Source organism: Scomber scombrus, chromosome 1 (genome assembly GCF_963691925.1).
Source record: "Scomber scombrus chromosome 1, fScoSco1.1, whole genome shotgun sequence".
In the NCBI taxonomy this organism is placed as follows: Eukaryota; Metazoa; Chordata; class Actinopteri; order Scombriformes; family Scombridae; genus Scomber; species Scomber scombrus.
In genome coordinates this window covers 27920930-27943906 of record NC_084970.1, presented here as the reverse complement: position 1 = coordinate 27943906, position 22977 = coordinate 27920930, and the positions used below count along the sequence as shown (strand labels likewise).

Here is a 22977-nt window from a genome sequence, read left to right as displayed (position 1 = left end):
TTGATCGCCAAAGGGGAAACTGCAATAGTTAGTACATGCCAACACATATGACAAGAGGAAAAAGACAATTAAAGCCAGACTAAGACAGTTAAAAGAAACAAACAAAAACAATCAAAGCCAGGATAGAAAGTTCAAACTATAAAAAAAAGACAATCAAAGCCTAATAGCCGTAATAAATAATCATTAAGACCACTTAACGTCATTGAAAAGCTTCACAGCAGCAGGCACGAAAGACCTTCTCAATCTTTCTGAGTTTCGAGGCATGAGCAGCCGTGCTCTAAAAGAACTGTTCAGTACATTAAAGAGATTATTGAAGGGGTGTTATTCATATTTTAGGATGGTAATCAACTTTGTTCTTGTTCTATTTTCTTAGTGGAACCCGTTCATATGTTTTGTATGTATGTATATATAATCTGAGTATGGATTAGACCTTGTGACTGATTATATATGTCAGATAAATTACCAGATTTTCCCTCTGAAATGTAGTGAAGTAGAAGAGGCATAAAAGGGAAAAATAAGTATATAAAAATTGAAAAAATATGCTAAGGTACTTTATACCACTAAGTGTAAGTCTAATACTTATTCAGTTATGACATTGCAGTATTAATATTTCATTATAGACATTGTCCAACACTAGATAATTTATACTATTCTTATCCATCTCACTGCTCCAGCAACACTTGTAGTATATGAAAACTTTATTAGTAGACCAACGCGTCTCAGCCTCAATCAGGGTCATCCACAAGCCGAAACGTGTTGGTCTACCAATAAATTTAGCCTATAGCCTACTACAAATGTTGCTGGAGCTTGGACTCTCTTCATTCCTTCTTCATGCACCTTGGAAGTCGGTGAAGTTGTACCAGAAACCTCCACCCTGCTCCCATTTCATTATATGCTACATATGTAATTACAATCGAATACTCTGCAATATTGGTATTTCATGTATACGGACAAAACTAATAATTTCAATTGTGTGCAATATTAATATAATATTCATATATATTTATTTCACTTTAATCTGTGCAATAAGAATATCACCTCTGGTATATTACCACTAAATACCAATATTACTCTTGTAAATAATGTCACGATTATTAAATATTACATATTTTCACTATTATTGTTTTTATTGTTTTTGTACTTATTATTTATTGTTCTTTATTCGTTTCTTATTGCTGCTCTTGTATTGTATTTTGCTGTCCACTGCTGCTGTTACAATGCAAATTACCCCATTGTGGGACTAATAAAGGAATATCTTATCTTATCTTATCTTACAATGTAGGTCTATAATAACAAACATTTATATTTTACTATTTCATTTCTATTATATTGTTACGTGCAACAATGTGTGCTTGGATGGTTTCCCCTCGGGATTAATAAAGCCTTTCTTATTCTTACAACATCCACAGGACTGCAGTAGGCTGGATTAATTTGCTCCAGTTTGTTTTCATGTATCTGAGGCGATCCAACAGCGCCATCTAGAGGCGGAAACACGTCGCTGCTGCTCCGCGCCGCCCTGACACACACACCGCTGCAAAACACAGCGCAGGCCGGCCGACTGACTGTGTCTGAGTGAGGACGAGGAAGACCATCAAGATGTCTGACATGGAAGACGATTTCATGTGCGACGACGAGGAGGACTACGACCTGGTACTCGCTTCTGAAGTTACTGAACTTGTGTTTGTATTTTAAGCGTTTTTTTTTTAAGCCAGAGGAGTGACTACAGCACGGGCGAGCTAATGTTAGCTGTTTGGCTAGCTTGTTGGCTAATAGCAAACCTGGAGCTGACAGCGGATGACTTAATGTTAGCTTCGATACTTAACGCAAGTTTTAGCAGCCGTACAGCCTGCTATTATTAATAAACATTACCTATTCTGGATGGCTAACCAGGGGTCTATGCATTGCGTTGGCACTGGGGTTGAGTTTCAGCTGCTAAAAGCAAACCACACGGCTAGTTAGCAAGCTGTGGCTAACGCTAGCCGAGGCTCGTTAATGCAGAATAATACTGAGAAGCAGTCTGCCATCCACAGCTTTGTATTTGGGCTATTGTTTTGTTAGCAAACGTGGTAACCTATTACCAATGTGTAATCCATCACCTGTGGATTTTGTTATTTGAACTTTGAAATGCTCATGTGTTTAAACTTAGGAATACTCAGAAGACAGCAATTCAGAGCCAAATGTGGACCTGGAGAACCAGTACTACAACTCCAAAGCACTGAAGGAGGATGATCCCAAAGCAGCACTCAGCAGTTTCCAGAAGGTGGAGTGCTACTCCATAAAAATATGGTGTTTGTTCTATACATCTCTGCATAACTCACTCTTTCACTACCACTTCTTGTTTTTTTTCTTGTTTTGTGTTCAGGTATTGGAACTAGAAGGAGAGAAAGGAGAATGGGGATTCAAAGCATTGAAACAGATGATCAAAATCAATTTCAAGCTGGTATGTTATTGTACCACTGACCATCATGTGTTTAATCATATCCTATAAGTCATGAATCCATAATAAGTGGTTTTCTGTGTGGCTTTAACCCTGCAGACCAACTTTCCAGAGATGATGAACAGATACAAGCAGCTGCTTACATATATCCGAAGTGCTGTCACCAGGAACTATTCAGAAAAGTCCATCAACTCCATCCTGGACTACATCTCTACCTCCAAACAGGTATGGATAGACAGTATGAGACAGAGGAAAACACAGTGGGCAGCAGTGGTTGTTCTCAATGTGCGTTCTTGTATTACTAGATGGACTTGCTACAGGAGTTCTACGAAACCACATTGGAGGCTTTGAAAGATGCGAAAAATGACAGACTATGGTTTAAAACTAACACAAAGGTAAACACAGGTTAACCACTTATTTCATCATATCTTGGTAAAAAAACAAGTGCTTGGAAGTGCTCTGATTGTTTTCCCCTCTCTAGTTGGGGAAGCTGTACCTGGAGAGAGAAGAGTATGGGAAACTGCAGAAGATCCTCAGGCAACTTCACCAGTCATGTCAGGTACTTAACCTCCTTTACTATTTTCCTTGGATTTAAACCTAAAAAATAGTACTTTGTAGATCTCACTTAAAATGTGTTGTAGTTGCTCAACTTTATTTGCTTGATAATTCCAACTGTGATAATCAGTAAATAGTGTCACTTTCCCTGAATATCAAACTCTTTAACCAAAGTAGGGCCTTTCTAAACATGTATCTGCTGCTTTAATGATACAGACAGATTATTATAATTTGATAAATAGACATGATGACCCTAACTGGATGTTCTGTCTTTCTGTCAATCTCAGACAGATGATGGAGAGGATGACCTGAAGAAAGGCACACAGCTGTTGGAGATCTATGCTCTAGAAATACAGATGTACACAGCACAGAAAAACAACAAGAAATTGAAAGCCCTGTATGAGCAGTCACTTCATATTAAATCTGCCATTCCTCACCCACTAATAATGGGTGTTATCCGAGGTACGACAGCTTTTAAATCCCTTCATTTATAGAACAGATATTTACCTGATGACTATCGCACTGTGCACTGTCAAAGCTTTTTGATGAATGACCTGTGCTTGTTTGGTCTCAACCAGAGTGTGGTGGGAAAATGCATCTGAGAGAGGGTGAGTTTGAGAAAGCTCACACAGATTTCTTTGAGGCCTTTAAAAACTATGATGAGTCTGGAAGCCCCAGAAGGACAACATGCCTGAAGTACCTGGTCCTAGCCAACATGTTGATGAAGTCAGGAATCAACCCCTTTGACTCTCAAGAGGTGTGACAGAAATAGTTTGAAAAATTTACTTATTTTACATATACTCAGTGTAAGAATATTTCTAATTAGAATGATTTGCTTAAAGTATTTTGTGGTCATTGTAATTCAACAGTGAAAATATACTTAATTCTTCAAAGCAGGCATAACTTTTCATTTTTTTCCCCAAGGCCAAACCATACAAAAATGACCCGGAGATCCTAGCAATGACAAATTTAGTAAGGTAAGCGAGTATTTATGTTAATAGAAAAATATTAGTCTTGCTGTCGTAGTGTTGGCCATTAATATTGTTTGTTATAACATTTTACTTACTTATTTTATTCCTTAGATCTACCATCTTTGCACAGCTTTGCTAAGAAGCACAAATGGTTAAACCTGCAGTTGTTTAACCTATCTGTCTAACTTATTTGGTTTCACAGATAAACAAGAGAACAAAAGGAAGCACACCTGAAATGTTGTCATACTTTAGTTAAGCACTTCACTGTGTCCTTTCTAAAAATAGACTATGATCATATGTTTAAACTTTGGACTTAATGTGTGATCACTGAATGACTGTCGAAAGGCTTTGTCTGACAGAGTCACTCTTTATTTGTACAGGCGCAAAGCCATCGACTATGTCAATAAACATAACAGTGCTCTTATGGGTAAAGTAGATCTAATAAAAAAGAAGTAAACAGATTATGTGATTGGCCATTATTATTGCCAGTCTCTAGCACAGCACATTTCATGTACATTATGATAATGTATTCTCCAGAATTGTATTTTTTGAGTATCTGTGTTGAGCTGTAACGATTAGCTGCCGTCTATTTTAATAATCGTTTTAGTTTTAGTCATTTTTTTAGTAAAACACCCAACATTTGCTGGTTGCAGCTTTTCAAATGGTTGAATTTGATGCTTTTCTTTCTCATATATGACAGTAAACTGAATATCTTTTGGTTTTGGGCTGTTAAAATAAGACATCTGTTAAATCCATTTCCATGACAACAAAGTTGGTAAGAAAAAATGTTATTTTAACAGACAGAAATGATGGCCAAGACTATTAAAATGAACACTTGACTGCTGGTAATGAAAAATGTTCCCATAATGTTTTGAATGCGTAGTTATCCTTTCGGGCCAAGACCCCTTTACTGTATAACCTTTGGTCTGTATCTCAGCTGTGTTTCTCATTCCTCATGTCCCAAATGCTTTCTAGATAGTTTGGTATGAGCAGAAGCTTTATAGTCAGTATAAAGTTCAGTATCTTTCATGACTTCTTTCATTTCCTCCTAGTACAAAATGACACATTATCAGTCAGTAATAATGTCATGTATACCAATTTCAGAAGCAGTTGGTGTACATTTTATAGTATTTATATAAGGTATGGAAGATGGCTATTGTCTTCCCCAAGCCTTTAGTTGTCCTCTGCTTCCTTATTTGGTCTATTTTGTCCTTATGTTATATAAATAACAAGCACAGTCTGTAATTCCTCAGGTTCCATGCATACATTTAAAAATGATGTTGTATAAACAAGAAACCGATAACACACACCCAAAATTGTTATAAGAATAGTGTTTACACAAGCCTTAATATTTTGGGTTGTGTTTGGCAGTTATCAGGATGAGAAGTTTAGTGCGGGTCATTTTGACACAATGTATAGAGTATAACAACACCGACTGTTTTTCCTTCCAGCGCCTACCAGAACAATGACATCACTGAATTTGAGAAAATCTTGAAAACCAACCACAGTAACATAATGGACGATCCCTTCATAAGAGAGCACATAGAGGGTGAGTGGTGAGCGTGACTTTGGTCCACGTGTGATGAATGTGCTGGGAAAAAAACATTGTCTCGTTTGAAAGTGAAACTAATAATGTGTTGTTGTGTTGTTGCAGAGCTCCTGAGGAACATTAGAACTCAAGTACTTATCAAACTCATCAAACCGTACACAAGAATACACATCCCTTTCATTTCAAAGGTAAGACCATGTGATTAAAAAAAAAAAAGTCCTGTACTCTGCCTTTACTTGTTGCTTTTTCCTTTTTTCTTTTTTTTCCCTTTTTGTTGTTAATTATTAATGGTCTGCATTGAAAGCCAGTCAACAAAAAAGGTATAGTTGGAGAAATAAAGCACAAAAACAGATTAATACATTTAACATACATGCCTCTGTATTTGTTTTCATTCAATACATTTCTTGTAAATTATTTTCTGTTAGATCTAAATTATTATTTCTTTATGTTAATACTTTTGCTTTAACGCTATTTTTTATTTAATTGTATTGGATTGCAGTGCATAATTAAGGGGTCATCTTATTGTAAATGACAGCAAAAAAAGGAACAGCTAGAAAGGCAGCATGAATATGAGGAAGTTATGGTATTTTCTCAGGTCTCGGCTGCATTTCGCGTTACAAAACACCTGTGACATTGATTACAAATACTTTGATTGGTAACTGTTTATACTTAAATAAACAAATTCTCTAAGTATTTATTTACTTCTCCGTTTATGTAGGCCTACTTAGGTGATAGATTTTCTCTGCTGGTCTTTTCCCAAATGTCTAATTTAATATTTACATTATGACCTGCAGTGTGTTGAATTTTTTTTAACCTTTTAATATTAAACATACTAGTTGCATGCTTCTTTACTAGTGGTGGGAATCTCTACGCACCCCGTGATTCGATTTGATTCTGATTCAGAGGGCTACGATGCAATGATAAAACGATTATTGATGCGTCTTAATGCATCAAAAATTTGGATTTCTATACATAATTAATTTCTTCTCAGCTCTTAGTCCACTCAAATACAATGTGACATGTAACTAGCAGATAAGATCAGTAGTCTGCTTTCTTTTCATTTTAAAAAGTTAACTACATTAATTAATTAATTAATTAATTAATTAGAAAGCATCTTACAGTCCCCTGCTTGTATGAGAAAAACAGACTGAGGGACAAGTGGAGTGCACTGTTGTTTTTATTAATGTCATGTTTCCTGCAGTGGAGAGCAGCCCCTCTGCTCCAACGTTAGCTCACTGCCCAAGATGCTGAGCGGCACAGGGTTTCTGAGGTGAACCACGATTAGTAATTTTCTTCACCTCAGAGCTGGTTCAAGTTGTTACATGCTGCAGTGTGTGTTGGTCAGCCAGGATTGTTTGTTATAGCTGGAGTTATGCTGTTCCTGTCCACTAACGTAAGTCTATGAGTGACAGCATAGGAAGTTAATAATATACTTCACATTCATCTTGCAAAGGTAATGATTTAGTCATTAATTTAAAAAATGCTTGCAACCGCCGCCTCTTTTGAAGATGAACTCTAGCAGGTGTATACTGTAGACTGTCCGGGTGCTGCATTGCCCTCGCAGTTGAGTTACGCCTTTTATCGTCAGTGTCATCTTATTAACTTACATTTAGAAAATCCTTTTTTGACTTTTGCATATCGGCGCAGAATCGTCAACATCTGCATCAGGATGCATCTAAGAATCAATCTTTTCCCCCACCCCTGTTCTTTACAGATGTGAGGATGAATATTGTCTTGTTCCACTGTGTTTCAGGAGCTGAATATTGACGTGTGTGATGTGGAGAGTTTGCTGGTACAGTGCATCTTGGATAAGTAAGTGTCACCCTCGTGTTTCTTCTGAGAAGTCAAGGGGAAAAAAATAGTTCCTTTCCTGTAAATTGATGTAGTTCCTCATAGTGTGCATGCTTTGACGCTCAAGAGAATCAGGCGGAAAGAATCGACAGTTTCAGATAGTTACGTGTATGTAATTGATTGACATGCTTCTATTTATAGCTTCATATCCAAGCTGTGCTGGTTATCTGACGTAAATGACTTGGTAGAAATAGAAAACATCAACACATTCTCATTACAGATGTAGTCAAACTTGTTGAGTAAAATCTTAAAACTAACAACTTCAGCTTTTTCTTAAAATTGTTGCTGTTAAGGTCTGAAAAGTTAAGAGTGATCTTTAAGTTAAAGCCATTCATCAAGGAGGAACATTAGGAGAAAACAAAAAGTGTTTTTATTTTACATGGAAGTCAGTGGAGCTATCTAGATTATTTGTGGGAATTCAAAACAAGTTCTCATGAAATAATACCACTGATGTTGTCATCATTTGTGGTTTTTATTGCATTAAACTCCAGAGTCAAACCAACAATGAACTGACTGTACTTACACTTAAGTAACTTAAAACACTCAAGTATTGTGTGTGTATTCAAAGCCTGATATACATTATGATTATGCTTTGATTTAAAAAAAAAAAAAAAAGAAGTATTCTGGAAACAGTTTGAAGTTTCATTGTAAAAGCTTGATTTGTACAGTACTAGTAGAGGCATTAATACGCTGACTTCTCAGTCAGTGTGATGCCCTAGATTTGAGTTATTTTTATACTGCAACTTGTTCAGCTCCTCCGCTCACTGTCTGTTCCTCCCTCAGCACAATCCACGGCCGAATTGACCAAGTCAACCAGCTACTAGAACTGGACTACCAGAAGAGAGGAGGGGCTCGCTACACAGCTTTAGACAAATGGACAAATCAGCTGAACTCTCTCAACCAAGCCATTGTTAGTAAGCTCACATGATGGCATGTAAAATCAAGAGACAAGGAAAATGGCATGTTTGAATACATCCATAAAGTATGCTACTGTGCTTCTTCAAGTATATCGTCTGAGACAAGAGACACAGCACAGATTTTGAGAATGCCACCAATTTCAAGAAGACTCCAAGAACGCCCAGAACGTGTTCAAAGTGTGTTGTTTTGTCCTGATGAGAGGAAATCACTGACACTTATTTTTGTTTTTCATGTTCCTGATTGGCAGATCCTTCCATGTGCAACACACAAATGCTTCAGTTGTTTAAAAAAAAAAAGCCCAAATGTGTATGAAAACGTGTACACAGTATTTTAATGTATACTGTTGGTAATAAAAACAGATTGCTCTCAGCACTAAAAGGATTCAGCTGCCTTTGACTAGCTTCGAAGTTTGAACTGTGTGGCGGGTTAAACCTGGAATTAATCGAGTAAAAGTCAAATAAAGTGTTTTTAACTGTCATAAATGAGACATAAGGACATCCTTCTTTGGCTTGATTTCAGACATTTTTTTTAGTTGTAGTTGCTTATGCTCCTTTCTTTTGCTTTCTTTTTTTTAACATCGTAACACATTTCTTTTCTTCACAGTCCAATCATGCATTATGAAGGAACAGAAAATAATACTAACACGCTATTATAGCCATTACATTAATTTTAGGGTATTTACATTCAAAATATATTTCAATATCTTCAACATAAAATTTAAAATCATGTTTATGATAGAATGATTACTAAAATTTGACAGTTATAATTTGAAAAGAGATGAGTGAGATTCATTTTCATTACAGTAAAGTTAACATCAACATCAGCAAAATGTAATACAAAAACGGGTTAATGTTATGTAGGATTTTTACATGTATTTCAATCACTTTTTAATAAACAAAAATTGGTACGCCAGGCACAAAAAGTACACAACACAATACAGGAATGCTGATAAATGAATAAATACTACAATAAGGGATGAAAACAAAGCCCATGCTATGAAAAATATTAAAATTAAAATTTGGCGAGGGGGTTTCAGAAAATCTATAATATTCTAAGAACCTGTTGCTTCTGTTATTGTTTGTAAGAGACAAAGAGTTCAACTTTGAGTTGATGTAAAAAAAAACAAAAAAAAAAACATGTTCAGGAACCTAAAAAAGTTGTTTTTGTGAATAAAGAATTTTACCAATTAAAACAATTTTTTTTTAAAGCATTAACATCATTTAGAGAGTTGTTCCTCATATTGTCATAGTAACAAATTATATATTTGAGAGTGAACCAGTGGGTAACATTGGGGTGTTGAAAACATGAGAATTTAAGTCGGACCAACATTTCATCATTTTACAGTGAAAAAATAAAGCATGTTCACAAATAGAACTAACATCCTCATACATATCATATCATAGACTCCAGACTGTTAAACATTCACTGGATCCATTTTATGAAAAACTTTGACATGAACTTCATTGACTTTGTCAGGAATACAAAATCAATTCTGTCAAAGCAATGCCTTTTTTCTTACAAATGTGAGTTTGTGAGAAGGTTTTAACAAAGTTTCCTCTGAGTGATTTTGTTTAAAAATGTTGATGAATATGTTTATTGATACATTTCTTGTCATATATCTTGATGCACATTCAATGCAGATAGAGCATCTGGACTGTCTGCTCCACCAAAACATGAGTGACTCTTAATAAGATTAATTAATTGAGAATGAATGGTTTTTGATTACACTCTTGGGCTCTTTAAAATTTGTTCTTTAAAAGGAACTGGAAAGCTGTGTCAAAAACAGACAAAATGTTGATGATATTTCTTTACAACCCCTAGGAATAAAAAAGATGTATTCCTAATACTTACACAATATAACTTACACAGTTTGCATATACTAGTTAGCTTTAAAATAACCGAATAGAAAAAGTGATAAATGCCCTGGAGTCTAGTTGTCCCACATTAGTCAGTGTCCCACATTACCCTAATCCACCCTACTGCACTTTCCACAAGGGGTGATTCTAGGATCAGACCTTTAGGGGGGCTCAGCTCCTAATGTGAATGTGACATAAAATGCCCTGCAAGTGTTCAAACCCCTTGCTAAATTACTCAATTCACTGGATAATGTAAATTACAACAAGACATATTAATACATAGTAGAGTGGTCTACTTTAGTGTATAATAATAATGGTTCAGAATAAACAATCATATATTTCTACAGAGAGGACCCTGAGTTAAGTTAATGAACCCTGAGAGAAAGACAATAGTAATGACACAACTATCCAAAGTACATTCAACCTGTTAAAATAAAACCATTTGAACCTGTAGCATAAGTGTTTGTCCCATTTCTAACAGACAGGCTCACAAAATAATGAAAGTTGTATAAAATATTTTTTAGAAAGAAATACAATAAAATGTATTTATTTTTTAGGGGTGCTGAGATCATCCATAAAAAGAGTCTAATATCGCCCGTGCTTTCCACCCAGTAGGAAGGAAAAAAAAAAAAGAAAGGAAAAAAAAGGCTTTCTGGTCTTCGACGGCTTCCGTTCCAGGTGACTCGTATTTCCACAGTGACAGCAGACAGCTCAGAGCCAGTCTGCGGAGAGAGCAGCGAGCTGACGCAGGAGTGAAGGGTCCACTTAGTACGGGACTGGGTGTGAGTCACTCTTAAAGCCTTCACGGGTTACTAGTATTATTATTGTTACTATTATTATTGTTATTATTATTATTATTATTGTTATTTACAATGAAGAAGTTAAAAAGGCCTTCATCCTGACGTCCACACTGTGGTCAATGACGCTCTGTGACTGACATGGACTCAAATGACAATAAGGTAACATTTTTATTTTAACATTATCTTGCTTTTTAGTGTATGTGTGTGTATGTGTATGTGTGTGAATGTGTGTCGGGGTGTTACTTTAGCTTGTGGTAGATGAGTGGGGGGAGGAGGGGGGGTATAGCGTTAGTTTTGTGCTACTGAGGGCCCCAAAATTTGGAGTCTTATAAACGTAATTAAAAAGCCATTGTTCCGCTATAGTCATTACAAAAATAGCTGTGTTGCTTTACGGACACTTAATTGAGCTATTTGTGATGTTATTAGACATTTTAACAGCACTGTGGCTGTAGGTGTTTTTAGGCAGAGGCATACAGTTATCCCATTTGGCTAGTATGCTAACAGAGCTAATGGTAAATCGCAGCTCAATACAAATAGACAGCTTATAATGCATGTTTTTTTTTGTCATGTATCGCAATGGATATGTAATCAGTCGTTTCTCAAATTAACCCATATATCTTTAAATGACATGCTTTCAAAAATAACTATATTCCTTTGGGTGTTAGCACTAGAAAATAAAGGCTATGTTAATCTTAGCATTGGATAGCAGGCTCAAAAGCTAAACATCTCAGCTGTCACATTTTAATCTGGCCGACAGATGACAAGCTAAAGCAGTATTTTTCTTTCTTAAAAAAATAAAATAAAATGGTCGCACTCTTATGCGGGATAGAAATCAAACTTTGGGCAGGGGGGTGGGGTGGTGGAAGAAAGTTTCCGTCACTCAGGCAGGAGGAATGTATGCATGCATGAGAAAAGGAGGAGGAGAGGTGTTTTTTGGAGAGGATCATCTGGTTCTTCTGCATGTATGAAATTCCTCTGACGCTGTTTGCTATGCGGAACGTTTTAACCTTGGTTTGCTTTAGTGATCCAAGGTGTTTTTTTTGTTCATACCCCTTTTTTAAACCCTTTTTTAGCTCTTTAAACCACGATATTTTCCGTCTGACGTCAAATGTGTCAAAATGACTTCCTGACAGGATCTGAAGGTGTGTTGTTGTTGTGATATTCATTAAATTTGGTCTCTTTAATCTCTTTTTAAAGCTTTTAATGGATAGGTTCACAGTTTTGAAACAGTAGTCACACATGCCCGTACAACCACTGAAATGTGCTGTAATCATTCCTCCAGTTCATACTTGCTATTTAGAAGATCCCTTCATAATGCACTTATGATTCAAGGCCAAAATCCACAAGCCTCTTGTTTTTTTTGTGCAAAACTGTATTTAAAAGTTTATCTGAAGCAAATATGGAGTTTTAGTCATCCAAATCGGTCAACTCAAATAGATATCTTTCAACGTTGCAGTCTTTTTAGAGCCAAACTCCCTCTTTTTGTTACTATTCTTCCTTCGTAACTCAACAGGGAAACACAAAGAAGGAATTGTTATGCTAAAAAAGACTTGATATGAGTACTGACGCCTCAAATAAGCTTCAGATAAATTTCATTTTTATACAAAATAACTTTGTAGCTCCATTTGAGCAGTCCAATGCGCATAAAAAAAAGACTAATACACAATCATACCCATACCTGTAAAACTTAAAATATGGTCTAAAATATAAATAAATAAGGGGCAATGAGACACAGTTCACTATTGCACAGGGTTCATTATTGCACAGGGTTCATTATTGCACTGGGTCCGGGGTTTTTTATAATAACTACGTCGACACACTGTAGATTTTGGCCCCCATCACTTACACTGAAAGCACATTTGAAGGGGATTTTTTTTGATAATCAGAATGAACAACCTTTTTTCAATATTCATATGTTCACCTGCAAACTGTTTTAAAGGCAGACATAAAAAATTTGGAATCTTTTTCTTTAAAAAAGCTTTAATGCATACGTGCTGCTGCTCTCTACACAGCTCACCCTGCAGTCAGTGCTGAAACAGATGCTGTCTGATAGTGTTTGAAAGCAACTGGTGTGAGAATAAATGCTTGCACAAACAAAGGCTTGTGAGATCAGTAGCCCCCCCCCACCACCCATCCCCTCCCCAGCCCCTAATCACGACTAGCTCTGTCATCCCCAACAGATACACATCTGGGTCTGACCTCACTGCAAATTTCACAATCACAGCTATTCTCACTCACCCTCTCACTAACGAGCACACACACGCACAGATACACAAAGACACACGTGGGTGAATCAAGAGATGGATCTTCTGACCGCTCGGGCTTCCTACACACCTTTTTTTTGTTTTGTTTAAATAGTCGAATAAGTGCACTTGTGTTCAGAATTCAAGATTCACCACCCGGCACACATGAGGCCTCCATGCTGTAGCTTGCTGTATAATTAGCTTATCCTGTGGTACTGTCCCTACTTTATCCTCTGAAACTTAATCTTATAACAACCCTCCATCAGTTATACAGCGCCATCATATAGGTTTAAACTTCTCCTCCCTAACACTAACCCTAAACCCTTGCAGATATAGCAGTCTAAGCACTAAGGTTGCTAATAACCCCTTGGGGGCTTCCTGAGGTTCAAATCTTTTAGGACAGTTTTTTACTGAACGAGCTGAACAGGCTTCATCTGCTACAACTCTGTTTAGATAGGATGGGACCTATAGATTACCAGAGGAAAAGTGAGAAAACTACCCACAGTCAGAGGCCGTGGGACACAATAGCTGTCTGTATGACATCCACTGGCTGCACTGATACTCTATTCATGCATCCCGGCCACTGTTTCAGAGAATTGAGGGAGCCTCTTTGTACTCTGAACCCTATCAACTCTCGTCATCCTTTGCAAAAAATACCAGATTATTTTTTTTAATTGGGCCTCTTGGGATAGATAAATCTGCCACCTTTCGGTTACACCAAGTGTCGCTTGATGTGAAATGAGATTTTCAGATGTGTGGAAGATGCAGTGAAAAAGACGAAAATTATATTATTGTGTCAGTGACAGAAAATATTTTTGAGGTATTGCAACAAGTCTTTTAACCCTTACTTCCTGCTCATATTCTGACTCATAATTATCCTCTACACCAATTCACATTCATACATTCCCCCATTAGTAATTTTATTATTATTAAATATTTGATTAATCCTTACTGAAGCTGTGAGAGAGTGAGTGTTTTTTTATTTATTATGGGGGGAAAAGACATTCACAATCACTATTTTATGGTCCAGGAGAACATTTGATCTAATTTGAAGAATACAACAGCATGTTTTAATTGTGTTTTTTGAATTTTGTATATTTGCATATATATAAATGTGTATCAGCTGCACCAAAATATGTAAAAAATGATGATTTTATTTCCATTTTAGTAGACTGTGGTTCACATGAGGAAAAGGCCAGCTAATAGATATGTGTATATTGTGTTTTTACAGCTCTCGAATGTAAAAAAAAAAAAAAAGAACAGTATGTAAGGCTTGATATCATTACCTTTGCTTTTTATTTTACAAATTAAACCGTTTTGTAGCACTGTTGACATTTAAACTGATAAAAATATGTGTAGTAATATGTTTTGTTAGTTGCTTATTTTCAGAAACATTTCTTTTATGGTTTATATCTGACAAACATGACAATAATAAATGTGATATTATGTTTATAGGGCTTTAAAATGTGGATTATTATTAGTGGATTTTTTCTTAACTTACTCTTTTATATGTGTTCTACAATATAAAAAGCCTCTTTCTGTCAGTGGTTACTTGTAGTATATATCACATACATTAAACAATGACATGTTACCGCATTAGATCTGTGATCTTAAGTGTCTGAAGTGTCTGTGAGAGCTTGGACACCAGCCTCCCAACCCCCCCTCCCCCTACAGTCCTCTGATCTTTGACCCCTTTAAAGCGCAACAGAGTCTGACTGTTGGTTTGGTTTTGGTCTGTTCAGGTAATAAATCAGTAAACCAGTAAAACCAGTCAGACTAAAAGAAGAAGAAGACCTCAAGTTTATCGCGATGTTGGTTTCTATACATAAGTCACCTTTTTTGATTGAATTGATTGATCGATATTGCTTTTGAATGTTTATCTATTTGGTAATTTATACAAAGGAAATGGACGTTTGTCAGAGTGAAGCAAAGCTCTATGCTGCCTGCAAATTATGGCAACAGTGGTGAGTTTTGTATAATCATTATGATAGATGATATTTCCTAATTAATGTATTAATTAATGTAAAATCTTGTACAGTAGTCTACAGTATATCTCCTATATATATATCTCCTAATATGTCGGAGTCTGGTGTCATCTTTGTGCCTTTTTACTCTCAGATGCCGCTCTAAGGTTAAGACTATGAGGGAGCATTTTGGGCCTCATTGTGGTTTTGAAGTAAAGAGGTGGTCCTGGTTTACCTGATTGAAGATTGTATTAAAAAAGAGGCTTTCCAGTGTCTTTATTCCTCACTTCTGTTTATCCAGCTGCAGTTGTCATAGTGGCGTAAGAAACTGACTGTTAAAAAATTGCCGGCGCCCATCTTTTGAAATGTTGTGTACTTTGCCTGGATCCTTTGGGAGTAGTGTGTTATGTAATCTTTGACCTAAAAAAGGTTTCATATCCTTGTGTTAACGCCTGATAAACACTAAACAAATGGGAGGTTGCTTAGTCTGCTAGTGTGCAGCTGATGACTCGGTCTATGACACACTTAGCACTCAAATTAAGGACTTTAAAATGTCTGGGTATAGATTATCTTATTAGACTGCCATTTTTTTTTTAATCTAACCCTAATCGAGTTGGCAAGTTGTGTCATTAGTCTTTTTAAATTGTAAATCCTTGAGAGTTAACTTAACGAGCTACACACACCTACCCATAAAGTCAAGTCATGGAAAACTGTATGCCTGTGGTGATACGAATGGTGGCTTCCACCCTACAAATATACAATTTTATGGTAATAATAATAATAAAATAATATGATCCATTATAACATGTAAATTCAATGGATATGGAGAGGGCAAATATTGGACTTCCCTAAAACACAAACACAGAATTCGGCAGCTGTATTTGAGCAATTTGAGGGAAAGGTCCGTGCACGTAGGCATAGACCTGTTCCTCTGTCAAATGCACCATTTTAGTCATTAATTGGCTGCCGTTGCTCACAGTGTGACAGTAATGGCTGTTCATTTGTCTTTGTGCAGGATGTGAAGCTTTCAGCCGAAGTGGAACCGTTCATCCCACAGAAGAAAGGTCTAGAAGGATCCCTAGTCAGCATGAGTCTTTCTGGAGAGGCGGGCAGCGGCGGAGGAGGAGGAGGAGGGGGCGGAGGTATAGGGGGAGGCGGCGGAGGGGTGGAAACCACTCCCATACCGAGCTACCTCATCACCTGCTACCCTTTCGTCCAGGAGAACCAACCCAACAGGTACTGTTACTCTGTCTCAGCAGGGGAGATGTAAGAATGTGTGAGGTGAACCTGCACTCTTTTAAGGATAATTATGGATGGTGCCAACGCTGTCAACTTTGGCAGAATTGTCACCATTCTCTGTGACATTGTGGGAAGTCTGCTGTCCCCATTTTGAACTGCCCAAGAACAATCTGGACCCTTTTTCTATTTTCAGAGTAACTAATTCATTGCACTGTTTACTACAATAAGGAGAAGAGAACACCACGTCCCTGATTTTTTTTTTTTTTGTCCTTCACAAAAGAGCTCATGATCAGATCCTTAAAACAATGTATTGAGTTAAAGCCATTAGACCTCTCCGTAGTTTAAGACTGCTTAATTATGAATGGAAACCTCCCCAGAGTTCCACAGTTTACATGAAACCACAATCTACGTTTCCAGTGGCTCTTTCTTTGTCCAGAGTGATCTGCTGTATCCTGCACACATCCGTTCCTTTGTTTCCTTCCCCCCTATTTGAATGCAAGGAAATGCCCGCTATAGAAAGCTGGCTGTGAAAATGTCATCTGGATCTTTATCAAGATTTCTGCATACAATTAACACACCCTCTAACAAACCAACCGTCATGCACATCACTGTGGCATCATGGACATTTACCCAGGCGTCGCCTCTCTCTTGAGTCTCATTCCCTTTCAACACTGCTGCATGTTTATATCAACAATAAATGTTTTTTGGAGAAAAGGAAACCAAGCACAAAGAAAATGTCCAGTTTTGTAATGAACTAAGAATGTCGTAGTAACTTGCATCCAGTCTGATTTCTTTTAATAGTGATATATAGAACTGTCATTCAGATAGTGTGGTCGGACTCTGTATTCTGTTTATATGGTACCTGAAGGATTCCCAGGCTTTTAGGAGGAGCTATTTTCTGATTTTAAATACATTTCTGATCAGTCACTGACGTAAATGGAGACCTGCTTTACTGACGGTAACCAGCCAGTCTTGCAGATGAATCATATGGAAAGGAAAAATAACTTTAACTCAATACAGACAGTTTTAGGTCAAATTTGCCTCCCGGATGGTGATTCTCAAACTAACTTCAGCTTGCTTTTTAACTGGCAGCACTGTCTGCTCTCCTTTTGTAAATTTGTAAAAACTTTTTCTTTTTTTTTTTCTTCCAGGATGTTGTGACATACCGCTCTGATTACCGCAATGCAAATGTAAAATCTCATGACCGGTAAATAATTGTCACCTGATTTAAATCAGATCCTGAGGCAGCTCGTCTCATGGTCAATATCGTTGCTAGAGGATGAAGTATGTTGTGTGTAGTGCCTCTGCTCTTTTTCTCTAAAGGCTGCATTCACAAACCATTTCCACATGGCTGAGGTTGCTCCATCTTTTTGCTCTTCTACAGTGGAGCCTGCAGCAATGTGACTTTTTCTTTTAGGGATGTTATGACTACGTTGCTGTATGTAGCTGTAGCATAAATACATCAACATGTTACAATACAGTAAATATTGTAATATGACACATTTTTATCACATTAAGATTTACAGAGTAATTAAATGATACGCTTTATAATGTTGACCTAATTTCCAGTGAGAGAGGGGAGTTGGGTCATTCTGTAAATGTTGCAGTATGATATTTTGAACTGGACTTGGATAACTTCTCTGAATCCTCAGCTTCCACAAAATACTCAAAGCACAGTTTTCGACCAACCAGCATTTTCAAAGTTCTCTTCGAAATTGAAACAGATGTGATAAATACTTTGATCTTCGTGATTTGTCTAAAAGGAAAGAAGAATTTCAGAAGTCAGTGAATATATTACCTTTCTTTTGCTTCACAGGCAACATCCAATGTATAATGGAGGAGAGCTGCGCTGGCAGCAGCCAAACCCCAGCCCTGGTGGTCCGTACCTGGCCTACCCCATCTTGTCTTCCCCCCAGCCTCCTGTTTCCAATGACTATGCTTACTACCAGATTATGCCTGCTCCATGCCCACCTGTGATGGGCTTTTACCAGCCGTTCCCTGGCACCTATGCTGGGCCCGTGCAGGCTGGGGTGGTCAACCCTGTCTCAGCTGATGTCGGTGAAAGGCCGCTGCCTCTTGGGCCAGCATATGGGATGGCCAGTCAGCGGGGCAGAGGCATGGTCCGACCAAATATTCTCCCAAAGGTACAAAATGTTAACAGTCTTACTGTAATACTCTCACATTGTTATACATCAATTGTATCACTAGAAAGTGTCACCCGTCATCCACAGACTATATAGTGAGTATGACGTGCCTCTTCTTCTGTTTTGTTTTTTTGTCCTACAGCAACAGTTGGGTGTTTGTCAGCCTCCAAGGGGTCGCCGGCCTCCAACCAGGAGTATTGCTGTGCAGAAGGAGGTGTGCACCATGGGGCCTGATGGTAGAACCAAAACGGTCATGCTGGTAGATGCAGCTCAGCAGACTGGTAAGAATACTGCTGCATCAATAAAGAAGCCTTTAAGTCTGGTGGCGTGTATAAAAATCTGCCAACCAAAGATGAGGCTTTAGCATTTGGGAAATTTCAGTTGGAATTTCCAGTTAATTATGAGTCAGTGATCTTCTTCAGTCCTGTGACTGAAATGAAGCCAAGGCTCAAAACATTCCTGACTCTGATAAAGTTGGCTGCTGTGCATGAGAGCCAGAATTTTTACTATGAGAGAGGAAGTGGGACACAATGCCAGTAAGAGCGGTGTCTGGTCTTACAGGTTGACAGTGATGATACTCGTGCTAAACTTCTTTAAGAGCAGGAATGCAGAGTTTCCTGTTGGAGAGCTTAACACGTGTGCAGCTCATGATGTCACCAATTATATTTCTATTATTGAGTAAGTTAGTGGGCCTGTATAAACAGTGTGGCTACCACTAATTCCAGTTCATGTCACATGAAAAACGTCATACAAAAATCTCACAAGTAAACAAACAAGTAAAGTTTGTGTTCCACTGAATGCTCTGCGGTATTTATAGCCCTTTGTTATTCCCACATAGATTCTGATTGTGGTGCAGTTTCATTGTGCTTTGTCACACTAAGCAACAAGTTCATTTCAGGTCTAAGTTACTCCAACCTTGTCCTCAGATTTTCCAGGTGAGGTGTCGGGGCGGTGTGCGGCTGAGCGGGCTAGTCCCCTGCTGTGGAAGAACCGAACAAAGAGAAGAAGGGCGTCCCACCCAGCTGAAAACTACAACGAACAAGGCGCCAGTGAGGCGGATATAGACAGCGACAGTGGCTACTGTAGCCCCAAACACAACCAGGCAGCAGGGGCGACACAACGAACAGCCGAAACTGCAGCAGCATCCACGGTATGTTGGCTACTTCCCATCAAATCCGGGTCATGACTTCAAGTTTTTTTTTTTTTTTTTTTTTTTACTTATGACAAAGCAAAATCATATTTACTTCCCTTATTCTGATTTAGTGCAGGGTTGAAACTCAACATTTGCAGCATCAAAAAAGATAAGATAGCTATGCAGGCTGTAAGCCAGGAAGTAGTAAGGTGAATGTTATATACATTATTGGGTTAATATTTTGCTTTGACCCAGATATTGCTTTGCCTATTTCATGGCTGAGTACTGTTCAAAGAATTACCTTTGACTTCTGTGTTGTATACGACACTACTGTATATATCTGAACTTTTTTTTTTCTCTACTCTTTCCAAATGTGTCTGTCCTGTATAGGGAGTAGAGGCTGGTGTCATGACAGGTAAGTTTAATGCAACACTTTTTTCGAACAAGGTGTCAGATACTCTTCCTTTCCCTCACATACTCAGTGTTCTTCAGTATTTCGTATGCATCCTGAATATAATATATAACAAAAGAGTTGTCTTTTTATTCACTAGCAGGTACCTGGGTAAATGTAGCCTCTCAGGCTACCCAGAAGTCCTGGGGGGACAGGAACGGCCAGTTCCACAGAGCAGACCAGAGGAAGAACCCTGAACAGAGAAACTTCTCACAGGTACAGTAGATCTCACAGGAGTAGTCATTGAGTCTGGTGTGGATCTTGAGTATTGAGTTATAAAAACAGCAAAAATGCAATTAATTTCTGGTGTTAAGGCTCTGTCCTCTATGTCCCTGTAAAGCTTACTGAGCAGCAGATGGGGGCGGGGATGTATCTTTAGTCCAACTAAAGCAGAGCCTACATGTGGATACCTGTGTGTTGGAGGGTGCAAACATACACACAGACAACAGATGAGCAGCAGTGTAGCAAAAACTGTATACAGTGGTATCAGCAGATTTAATAGCCAGGTGAGCGGGACAGACTGCAGAAAAAGAGGGATCTGCAATATTACCATCCCTAACTGACATAAATGAAGTCAGTTTCACTTCTCCTTTTGGAGTGCAGGGCTGTCAGAATTTGTCATCATACACATCAGTTGTTTGTCACACATTGTTATAAAACAATTAATGACTCACTGGGGTAAATACATGAGTCAACCTATTGACGCAGAAACTTTTATGACAAAGAAAAAAAAAAAAAAAGACACAGAGCCACTCATGCTGCCTATGTGAGTTTGCTTTGCCATGTCTCTCTTCTCCTATCCGACCATGTTTCCGTCAGTTGAAAATATGTGCACAAATACACAGAGTGCAAAACAATATTGAGTACCAAAGGTATCCTGTCTCACTCATGTGTTATCTGTCCTTCTCTACCTGGCAGGATTTCCACAGTGGCTATCCAGGGCGCGTGCCGCCCAACCAATCAGAACAAAGACTACAGCCAGCAGTGGTCACTGGCACTGAGCTCACCCCTGAGCCCCTCTACTTTGAGGTGAGAGAAGGAATACATACTCACTGCAGCACATTTACCATAACCCTTTATTTTAGGCAAAGTTGGTTCATTGTGCTGAAATGTCTTCCATGTGTTTGTCAGGATGAAGAGGAGTTCCCTGATCTAGCCACTGGGGGTACTGTCCAACGCACCGCCAAATCAGAATCTACTCCAGCCCAGACACACACGCAACCCAAAATCCCGAAAAACCTGGTAAGAGAAAGTGCTTTATTAGATGACTAGATGTTTAGATCTAATGTGCTTATCGTTTGCAGAACTTATTAAATTGTGTGTCTCTACGTTCACCACAGCTGGATAATCTACCAGAAAACTCCCCCATCAACATTGTGCAGACACCCATCCCTATAACCACCTCTGTTCCCAAGAGGGCCAAAAGCCAGAGGAAGAAGGCTCTGGCTGCTGCCTTGGCTACTGCACAGGAGTACTCTGAAATCAGCATGGAACAGCAGAAACTACAGGTATAAACTGTAATATATTGCTGGTCATGTGGTTTGGGTTCAGACTGAACAGTTTGAATATTACAGCTTGTTAACAAATTTTCATACCTTTTTTTAAGTTCGGATCCCCACCACTGCCTGGACTCTAATTAGCTTTCTATCTTCAGTTGTATTTGACTGGTTCACTGATGTGACCTTGTTCGGCTGTTCATTTCCTCACCTGGCAGGAGGCACTTACCAAAGCAGCAGGGAAGAAGAGCAAAACCCCTGTTGAGCTGGACCTGGGAGACATGCTGGCAGCTTTGGAGAAACATCAGCAGGCTATGAAAGCGAGACAGCTCACCAATACCAAGCCGCTGTCCTTTACAGGTATACATAAACTCAATCAGACATGATCAAGAGGTGTACAGATTTTGTTTTTAAAAAGTTGCATACAGGTAGCTAAATGCTCTCCTTGCAGTTTGTTGCGCAGGTCAGTCTTCACACACGCTGCATTCATAGTCACACAAACACACACACACACACACACACACAGTTCTGGGTTGGAGCCGTTCATATACTCTGAGCCGGTTAGCCTGAAACGTGTTACTATAGTAACGTCACAGTTACCTGTTTGAGGATTAACGTTGTTAATGGTGACGTCACCTGGCGCTGTTTGCATTAGTTTTTCTGAGCAGGTTCTGCCTCAGATGATGTAGATTTATGTTTTAACCAGCGGTCTGTGTTTGTTTCCTTTAACTTAATATCACTGTTAGCTTGTCTGTGTTATGCTAGCGGGAGGTACAGAGAGAGCTACAGGTGTGTTCAGGGTCGCAGTCAGACAGTCGGACATAGCGGTTCCGGCCAGTCGTCCTGCAGTAAACACCGCTGCAGACGTTGGTTGAACATTAATATACATCGCTGTAAATGTGTGCGGGAATTTCCCGCATTATAAGTGATGGATTTGCGGGAATCTATTAAATTGTGCGCAATACCCGCAATCCCGCGCTGAAATTCAGGCCCTGCACCTCACGTTACTTCAAGCACAGTCATTTTTGCAGCGGCGCTGTTGAATGTACAGGAGGAAACACTGCATCTTGTCATCCGCGGCTACATGCACTCTACATGCACTCTCTCTGTCTGACTGCAGCACACACAGGAATATCTGGACCACGGCCAATCAGAGGGGGGTCTCACCCTTCACTATCTCTGGCCTGATGTGTGTCTGTTGTTGAAGGTTGAACCACAGGGAGACTTTCAGCTGGTCGCACCAGTGGAACCTCAGATTTGTTTTAGTCGCACCTTTGAGAAATTAGGTCGCATGTGCGACCTAATTGGTCGCACTTTAGAGCCCTGCCCCCTGTTAACATACATAAACACATGCTCACATTCTGCCTGTAT

The 22977-nt window shown here is 38.5% G+C and overlaps 2 protein-coding genes across 3 annotated transcripts in view; both read left to right on the top strand.

Moving 5' to 3' along the window:
- The first annotated feature begins 1501 nt into the window (after window positions 1-1501).
- cops2 (COP9 signalosome subunit 2) lies at window positions 1502-8659 on the top strand. Of its 2 annotated transcripts, none has more exons than XM_062424845.1 (13): window positions 1502-1650; window positions 2147-2260; window positions 2363-2440; window positions 2537-2662; window positions 2743-2832; window positions 2919-2996; window positions 3280-3454; window positions 3571-3749; window positions 3917-3969; window positions 5415-5512; window positions 5618-5700; window positions 7266-7324; window positions 8147-8659. In XM_062424845.1, the coding sequence occupies exons 1-13, from the start codon at window positions 1597-1599 to the stop codon at window positions 8289-8291; spliced, it is 1332 nt and encodes a 443-aa protein (XP_062280829.1). In that variant the 5' UTR covers window positions 1502-1596; the 3' UTR covers window positions 8292-8659. The 2 variants fall into 2 exon arrangements, with proteins under 2 accessions (XP_062280829.1, XP_062280822.1); XM_062424838.1 differs by having other exon boundaries at window positions 1516-1665.
- Window positions 8660-10852: 2193 nt separating this feature from the next.
- The window catches only part of secisbp2l (SECIS binding protein 2-like), a gene marked incomplete in the record, with an annotated part of 17585 nt that continues 5460 nt past the window's right edge, over window positions 10853-22977 (top strand). Inside the window, 11 exon segments of the mRNA XM_062424794.1 lie at window positions 10853-11096; window positions 16160-16380; window positions 18200-18527; window positions 18670-18808; window positions 19454-19677; window positions 20050-20074; window positions 20211-20326; window positions 21029-21139; window positions 21242-21352; window positions 21451-21618; window positions 21825-21966. Of these exon segments, the coding sequence (XP_062280778.1) occupies window positions 11076-11096; window positions 16160-16380; window positions 18200-18527; window positions 18670-18808; window positions 19454-19677; window positions 20050-20074; window positions 20211-20326; window positions 21029-21139; window positions 21242-21352; window positions 21451-21618; window positions 21825-21966 (1606 nt within the window).